Source organism: Vidua chalybeata, chromosome Z (assembly GCF_026979565.1).
Source record: "Vidua chalybeata isolate OUT-0048 chromosome Z, bVidCha1 merged haplotype, whole genome shotgun sequence".
In the NCBI taxonomy this organism is placed as follows: Eukaryota; Metazoa; Chordata; class Aves; order Passeriformes; family Viduidae; genus Vidua; species Vidua chalybeata.
Genome location: NC_071570.1, coordinates 29,322,327 through 29,331,468, shown reverse-complemented (window position 1 = coordinate 29,331,468; position 9,142 = coordinate 29,322,327). Strand labels below are relative to the sequence as shown.

Below are 9,142 nucleotides of genomic sequence, written 5' to 3'. Positions count from 1 at the left end.
TTTAGCTAGGTTTGGAGCAGTATATGTGCATAATTAATTCAGCCAAAATCGGTTTTTGCATGTGTATTTCATATTTCCTTATCATTAAATATTGGTATAGGCAAATTTCTGGGTCAAATTCTGTCCCTAGTGACTCTTATAATCCTCTTCCACAATAAATTAACTTTTAAAGGTCTTATCTAAATGCTGATTAGAAACCACAAAGAGCTATCAGCATTGTTACAACCTAATATCCAGCATCAAAAGCTTGCTCTAAACAGAGAAGGACTGAGACTTGGAGAATTGTGTATCATTGTTTTTCCTTCTACTATAATAGTAATAATAATAATAATAATAATAATACCAATAATAATAATATTTTTTCATTTACCATCTGGGCATACTGGATAAACGGATCAAATTAGAAATCTGAAAAAGTGGAGATTTGCATTCTGGTTCCTATTTTCAACAACTATGTACTGTTTTAATTAGAGCACATCAGTAATTGGTCTGTGCTCACATTTCTCTTTCTGTGAAATTGAGAAGATAGCTATTCTGTAGTGATGCTGTGGGATTTTCTTCATTATAAAAGCTCTTAGTCTGTTTTGATTTCACAATTGGATTAATCAGGGGTCCAGGAATAAGCAAATAAGGCCCGGGTCTATACTATTATATATTTATATATAGTATTAGCACATTAATTGAGAACCTATGTTCTCAGGAAAGAAAAAAAAGGAGATTTTTTTCAAAATACTATCTAAACAATATTTTAGAAATTGACACGATAACTGGGTTTAAAAGCCATTTAGGTCCTAAAAGATGAAGGAGTTTTCCAGGAAGATTTGCAAAAGCTTTCAGATGCCTAACTTTTGTCATCTGCTTTGGTTTCAATGACTGGAAGTTTGGTCACAAATCCCAGTGTCCGTGCCCGTTTGAAACACTCAAAGGGACTTTTGTTTGCTGTAAGATCAAACTAGGCATCTGTAGCCTTCTGCAAAATGGTACGCAGACGGCAAAATTGCTGCCATAAACTGCCGATAGCTCCGTTTTAGAGGAAGTGAGGGGCGCAGAAAACTCTTATATAATGTAAAATAGCTGGTCTTACTTAAACCCATGACACCGTCCGGTAGCGGAGCGTGGCTCACTGTGCCCACGCCGAGTCGATCCCAGCGGGTCTCGGGCAGACCCCGCTGCCCTCTTCGCACTGGGCTGTGGGCGGCAGGACCGGGCCCCCAGGGCGCCTCCAGCCTCTGGACGTCGCGCTTTTCCGTCCCTCCCACCTCCTTCCGCGGTGGGAGGCAGACCCCCCTGGCCGGGCACACCCAACCCCGCCACTTGCCGCCCTCCCGCCGCTGCTCAGCTGCTCCGGGCCGACCTCCGCACCATTGGCTCCGCCCGGCCTGCCTGGCCCGGCCCGCCCCGCCCGCCCGCAGGCGCCGCCCGCTGCCCAGAGCGCGGTGCCTGGCCCGGCCCGGCCCGGGGGCGCTGCCGCCGCTCTGCGGGGCGGGGGAGCGTGGCTGGCGGCGGCGGGGCATGCTGGCGGCACGGCTCTGAGCCCCCGGCCATGGCGGAGAAAGTTTCGGCGGCTTCGGAACGGGCGCGGGGCGCCGGCCACGTCGGCTCCTCTTGCTCCGGCTCCTCCTCCGGCTCGGAAACTCTCTCCGAGGAGGGAGAGGGCGGTGGGGCGGCGACGGCCCTCGGCAGGGCGACGGCTTTGCCGGAGCGGGTGATCCTCGGCGGGCGGACAGAGGACGACGCCTCGCTGGAGGAGCGGGATGAAGAGGTGCGCGGGGTCGGGGCGGCGGCGGCTGCTTCTCCGCCCCTGTGCTTCGGGGTCGCGCCGGGAGCACCCGCGCAGCGCGGCCGTCCCGGGGTGCGAGGCGGAGGTGACCCCGCGGCGGGGAGCGGCTTCGTGCCCACCTGGGGACAGCGCCTTCGCGTCGGTCTCCGCGGCTGAAGCTGAAGCCGAGCGTTCTTGTTTCTGCTTAGCCGGCTCTAGCTCTCTGGCTGCCGATAATTGAGAGTTGGGGTTTTTTGTATGGAGAGGGGACTTTTTGTTTTAGGAAAGCTTGTTTGTGAGTTGGTTTTTTTTTTTGTTGTTGTTTTTTTTTTTTTTTTTTTTTTTATTTTTTTTATTTTTTCCCCTTCCTATCCACGAGCGTGTCACCTTTGGAAAGCGCTGCTCCAAAGCAAACTCTTTAATGCCAGAAGGAAGTGATGGGCAAGCCCCCACCCTACAGTAATCCTCTGGTGAGAGCTCATGACAGGCTGTGGATCATGGAGGAGCTCTGTGGGTGATAGATCCATAGCGTGATACGCGGATACGCGTGTTGTTCCCTTTCCTCTCCTGATCTAGCTACGATACCTACTAAGCACTCTTAAGACAAAACAACCGCCCCACAATGTTACAGTAAAACATCCTTTTTGGGTCTTGAGACGGATATTTAAAAATTATTTTATTTATTTCTTGTTGCATGATTCACACTTCTTAAATCTGTTTCAAGCCATGACCCCAAACAGCTCCATTGTTTTGTCTAACTGCTGCTTTACTTTGCTTCGGTGCATCATCTCTTGTGTGCATTACATACGGTGTTTCATTGTGGTCAACTTTTTAGTTTGCTCTTAGTTTGCTCATTTTTTTATTCTGTGCCTTTTGTTTCATTGTGGTCAACTTTTTAGTTTGCTCTTAGATTGCTCATTTTTTTATTCTGTGCTCATTTTTTTATTCTGTGCCTTTATGCGGCTGGATGTGCAAAGGTTTTTTTGAGAAACCTTGCATTTCTAAAGGAATATCTGTTAAGCTGGTTGAAGTTATTTTCAACTAGTTGAGCTGTGGTTGTCAGGAATGTTTTCCTCTGCAGTAATGGCTGTTTATGTAGCTCTTATTTTTCCTCTTTTCCTGGTGCATCCTGTAAATTGATACAGCTGTAGAGCAGCATGATGAATTGGAGCTAAATACACCTTTCTGTATCCCCCTCCTTTTTTGTTTTTTTTTTTTTTTTTCTTAAATACTCAAACTCAGACCAGGTTCCTTGCTTCTTTCAACTGCATGAGCCCCTGAAGAGTGGAATGTATTTGCAGTGAAATGCATTTACGATGCAGTAGAGTGAATGTGGATACATACACTTTTTTAAAAAATATATATAGATGTGAACTTGCTTTTTCACTGAACTAAGTAGGAGCTCCATAGCTGCTGCTAGTATGGAGCACACTGCTAGGTGATTAAGATATCCTGCTTCTCGGCAGGAATTGATACATGTGGGCTCGGGGCTATGCTTACCACAATTATGTGGTGTCTAGATGGTTTAAGGCTCAGTTGGTAAGCCTGCATAATACCGTGCAGAAATGTACAGAGTCTGTCTTTTAAGTTAGCTAAACTCGGAGCTGCTTGCAGACCAGTGAATTTCTGGTAAAGGTTTGTTATTTCTGTGTGTGCTTTGAAGATAAATTACAGGCATCTTTTGAGTTGACAGTATAGAGAAGGTAAGCCCAAAAATAACTCAACGTTGCAATCATGGAATTTTGAAAGTCTCTAAGGGCAATCTGATATCTCACCATCAGTTAGTAGTGCTAGAAGATAGCAGCATAAACTCAAGTTAGTGTTGTGGTGGTAGAGTTTGCTTAGAATATGCAGCTTTATTCAGTCCCCTTTATTGCCCTCTGCTAGATTCCTTTATTACCTGAAACCAGATTTTTTTTTTTTGCCTGTTTTTTGTGTTTTGATTTTGCCCATCCTCCCATTTTGGTGTAGTCAGTGTTTGCAGCTGAATTTCTGCCTACCTGCAGAACCACCTGGCAAATCCACCTGTATAATAATTTTGTGCAAGTACACTGCAGTGCTTTACAATGCAGAGGTTAATTTGAAGCTGAGAGAGCAGCTATTCACATGGAAATCCCTAAGGACAATGGAAGAAAGCAAGGCTGAGGTCCAAGATGTACATACAGATGATTTCAGGCTTTCTTTATGTGCTACCTGCTGAAAGTACCCTATTGAGAGAAGTGCTTGAAGATACTGTTTTCATATTGACATCCTGTTTAATTACTGTCAAATAATGAAATGTTGATGTTCTGTGTGATTTTCTGTTACTGAGTTCTTTTAGTTATATGGATCTCCAGTGTTTGATCCTGTGCTTGTAGGTTTCATTTCTCCTCTTGGCCTGTCCTTGTTCCTGTTGCCAGCATAGCAGAATTGAATCTGTTGTCACAGCTTTTCAGTATCCTTCAGACAGCAGTGGAACAGATTGTCCTGCTACCTCTATTTCTACTTTAGCTGTCAGTAAATTCTTGAAAGTCATGATATATAAAAGGTTTCCAAACTAAATAAATGGATAGTTAGAAAACATGTAGATGTTCCCATACACATTGCCATTTCATGTGGTATTTCAGTAGAACTATTTCTTCTTCTGTGACGTTGTATAAGACATCCTTGACACCTTGAACCTGTCTCCTCCTGGATTTCTTTAGACTAAACAGCCCAAGTGTCTTTCATCTTCTCCTGTAGACATCTGATCATTCTCATTGCTGTCCTGTGTACTCATTCCAGGTGGTTACATCTGTCTTGAAGCATGATGTCAAAAACCAGAATGTTATACTCAGATTTACACCTTGCCAGATCTGCTAGAACAGAGAGATTATTTCAGGTTTCTCAAACACTGTTGTTTTTTACATACCCCAGACAGCTAATGTGCAGTTTGTGGTCCATTATGAGTTATATGTCTTTCCTGAAGAATGATACAAACATTTCTACTCTGCGAAAAAGTGGTTGGTCTCCCCACCTCAGTGAAGGAAGCTTAATGATGCTATCTAGAGTAGGTCAGCTTATTTTATGTTCAGAAATTAAGACTTTGGAACTGAAAGCTCTGATATGTTATAATGAGTTATAATGATAACTCCTCTTCTGAGTAGCATGTCTGGAAGAGTTAAGTCTTGGAGGGAAACAAGGAAGGAAAGGGTGGGAAGAGACAGTACATCCCTTTTTTTTTCTTCACTACTTCATCCTACAGTTGCATAAACTTCACCTTAAAAAAAAAAAAAAAAAAAAAAACAAAACAAAAAAACCACAAAATACCTGAAGAGAAACAGTTCTTCATTTCATGTAAGCAAGAACAAATAATAGTTTACAAGATTACAGTCATCAGTTTCTGAAGTGTTTTTGATGTCTTACTTTGAGACCTTAAGACACATGAGAATTAAATAAGGGTTTAACAGCAACATCTGAGAAGTGCTTTACTTATGTGCATTGAAGTGCTGTGGGTAGCAAGCACATAAACACAAATGAATTCAAGCAGATTATTTGCCTATGCTCTTCTGAGGTGAGTTGCTAACTGCTGACGGCAGGCAGGATGGGATTGCATGGTGAAGGGCACTCAAGTACAATACTGCATAGATGATGGGTCACTACATTTCTAATACCGTGTGGTTGGTTAGTTTTAAAATATTTTTCTGTATTTTCTTCAAAACTCTCTTTGCTGGAAAGAGTGTTTTGCAGACTATGAAGAGAGGAGTTGAGGCTGGGCAACAGTGTGTTTTCTGTTGTAATCTGTCTGCTTCTGCTCTCTGTGAGTAGTCAGTACTGGATTTACATTGTGGAGGATAATGGATATGGAGGATAATCCTTTTGATGGTGGCTTTCAAATCTTAGTCAATGTTTTATAGGGGAGCTGAAAGCTCACTTGGTTTAACCTCGTTTCTTAAGAGGAGAATGAAGGCAAGCTATGGATTCCTTGCTTACATCAGTATTCTCAAGGATCTGAAGGTTAAATTGTGTGTATTGGAGTTGTCTGTTTTTCCATCACCTTTCTGTGAACCTTGTCAGAGTAACTACACATTGCTTACCAAAGCAGAGTAACAAACCAGGAAGGATCAGAATTCCTTCAGAATCATACTTTGCCATATAACAAAACATCTGAAATGGATCCAGATGCTTCTGAACCTGCCACTGACTTCTGAATTACCATAGTAAGTTCTCTTCATTATTCTAGATGCTTAAAAAAAACTCCTTTAAAACCTAAAACCACCTACAAAAAATGGTGGGGGGGAGGGTAGTATGGTATTTTGTTCTCAAATAATTCCATTTCTTGCTCTGTGAATTCAGTGTTTGGCAGTGAAGTGACTCTTTGAGTTTATAAGAATTGAGATGATGAGCAGCATGACAAGGTAGGTTTTCTCATGAAAAGAGTCCACTGAACTTTGAAGTTGATTCTTGTACATTTTCTCCTTCTATCTAGTTAGTGTGTGTTGTGTATTAAAAAGTACCTCACTGTACAGAGTGAGTACAAAACCTTTTTCTGTTGTGGCTAACTCTTCTCCTGAATCTGCCTTCTTGCTGTTCATGTTGCAATCTGTTGTAGCTTCATGAGGACTGTGTGGTGGGAATTAATTACTAGGAAGCTAAGATTTTGTCATTAGAGTATTCATAGCAAGGTGAGGAGTGTGGTAAAGAATGTATTACTCTAGAAACTATGCTTTCACACAGTCATCCTTTAACATAAGCCTACTGGGAAGGTACAGTCCCTTCAGCATTACAGATTGTGTGCCAGATCTTCACCCCAACAAAATTGTGGTGCAGTTTGGGAGAGGGGTGGAAATCAAAATACTTTGGAATAAAATAAGCAGTGTGTGAAGTGATGGCAGTATTTACATGTACATCTACATGTAATGGAGGTGGTGGTAGTTCTGGCAAAATGTCTCTGTGACCTGGCTAGAAAGTAGTGTTCTGTTACCTCTTTCCCTTCCTGCTTATCCTGCTGCAGAAGTAACCATGGGACATTCAAAGACTGTGAGGGACTTACCATAGATTTTTCCTCTAATTGTTTCAGGCTTTCTTATCTCTAACAGTGATGGATTCTTCCCTTTTGTAGCACACCTGAATGATAAAGCTAGCTAAAGATGAATAGCCTAATTGCTAGAGTGTGATCTTTAGTTTGTACTAAAGAATAGTAATGCCATCAAAAAATTAATTCTTTTCAGGGTTAAAATGATTGTGGTGGGATTAAATAAAACACTCTAAACTAGAACAGCTGCAAAACTGTTATTTTGTCATGTCAGCCCGACTAACAGCATTGCTTTTGGTTTTTTTAGGTATGTTTGTGGTAAGTTACCCATAAAGTGAAATATTTGACAATTTAAGTGAGTAGGGCTGTCTCAAGAGTCTTGTAAAAGACTTCATTGATTTGCTTTTTGTATGAAGAAAATGTATGTTTGTCTACTGCTTTAAACCTTTCCTCTACAGGATAGGCCTTTAAAGATGCCTGCTGCTATGTATCCTTATTGCTTCAGAAATCCTCTGGGACATGGAGGGACACATGGTTGAGGGCTTAATCTAAAACAGCCATATGCTGCTGCTTGATATTTGAAAATATCAGTACAGTAGTAATATTTGCAGCTCTCTGGAACTTCTTTTCAAGAATTTGGTGGGTATAAATAAGCCTATAACCAGAACATCTATCTTTCTTCTCACTTGGAATAAGTGAGAAGTGAAGAAGTGTACATTGAGTTGCATATCTGAATTTTTGCACTAGAACTATTTAGATACTTAAAATTCTGGAAACAGGTGGGTGAGGAACTGATAATTACAGTCTTCAGAATCTGGACAGTTTGCAAAAATAGTTGAGAGGCCCTTTTGCACCCTTTATATTTTTCAGACTGGTGGACATAGTCCTGAGGCTAATCTTCAGTATCCCGATGTGTCTGTACGTCGCAACTGTGAAACCAAATGTAAAGAAACATCTTTTTTGAAAAACTGGAGCTCTGTAGAAGGAGTACAGCCCGAAGCGTGTTGGCTAGATGTAAGCTGCTTTGAACTGAATGTTGGTAAACATAACAAGGAAGCTTTGTATGATGGGGCTACTTTGCTAGCAGTAACAGCTTGTGTAAAGTTGAGCTTGTAGAAGGGAATAAGAGAATTTGAAGTCTTGAGACACAGAATAAAAGCATGGCCAAGCACAGTGTAAATGAGGAGGTCCTTGAGCTAGGAAGCTGAGCAGCTAGGTAGTTTTTTTCTGCAACAATTCATGCAATGGGGTAGCTTGTCTCTTGGTTTTGTCACAAATTATGCATCTGTCTCCCAGTCCCAAAGCACAATTGTGCTCAAAGATTGCAGTACTGAAGCATTAATACTGTTGAATACTTGTTTTCTGATCCTAAGTTTTTGTTACTGCCTAGAGCTGGCAAACATTAACTAGCAATACTCTTCTGTACAAGGCATGACAAAAAGATTTACCCTACCAGGAGAGCAAAAATGTGAAATGCAGAATTGGGAAACTTAAGAATAAGGGGCATAAAGACTCTGAAATATTAGTAATGAGAACAGAGTCCCCGCAGTTTTCTGTTGAATCTTCCTTCAGTAAAATTGCTCTGGAGGTTGGAGGTTTTCTCTTATATCCGTTATGACAAAGCAGATGCCTGTTATTAAGAACTTCAGTAATGAACTAACAGTCTGCCTGTTCTCCTGCTGGGCTGGGATCTGACCTGCTCAGGCTTTGTCTTAAGAGATACACCAGTCTTCTTAACAGCTTCTTTAACTGGGAGAGAGGAAGGGAGGAAGAAAATTTTTGCTTTGTTTCTAGTTTGGCGGTTTTTGGTATGTGCAGCAGTGTTCTAGCATATGTTGGGAACTTCTCAGTGTCATGGTATCACAGCAGAACTGTGCCATTGCTAAGCTCTTCAAAAATAGTGATGTGGGCTTGAAATACTCTGCAGTCTGAAACACACAAGATCCTACTGCCAAATTTTATGATCTATTGCTTCAGCCTTCAGATTTTTCAGATTTTTTTCAGTTCTTCTCTTGCAACTGTGGCTTTTAAAATTCTTTTTGAAACTTTATAATAGTTGGATGGTGTTGGGTTTTACGTTATATGAGTTGTGGGAGACTGGTGCCTAAAGTCATAAAATGCTGGTAGCTCTTTTTTTGTGATAGAACGAAAGCAAAAAATTGAGGACAAGGTTGCTGAAAAGGTGAGAAACATGGGAGTGTGTTGGCAAATGAGCTGTGATTTGAAGTCAAGACAGGAACCTGTCTTAGCTTTTGGTTTACTGAGCTAAGTAAGGTTTTATTTATAGTTTGCTACCATAAGGGGTGCCCTTATCAAGCTTGCTACCTGAAAGACTGTCTGGCTCCAGCCAAGGAGCAGTGGGATGAATGCCTTGCCCTCCTGTACAAATG

At 41.8% G+C, this 9,142-nt stretch overlaps 1 protein-coding gene across 1 annotated transcript in view; it reads left to right on the top strand.

Annotated features, from left to right (window-relative positions):
* Positions 1 to 1,491: 1,491 nt before the first annotated feature.
* The window catches only part of MAST4 (microtubule associated serine/threonine kinase family member 4), a 291,265-nt gene continuing 283,614 nt past the window's right edge, over positions 1,492 to 9,142 (top strand). Inside the window, exon 1 of the mRNA XM_053931385.1 lies at positions 1,492 to 1,762. Within this exon, the coding sequence (XP_053787360.1) occupies positions 1,544 to 1,762 (219 nt within the window). The 5' untranslated portion in view covers positions 1,492 to 1,543. The remainder of the gene's footprint in view (positions 1,763 to 9,142) is intronic.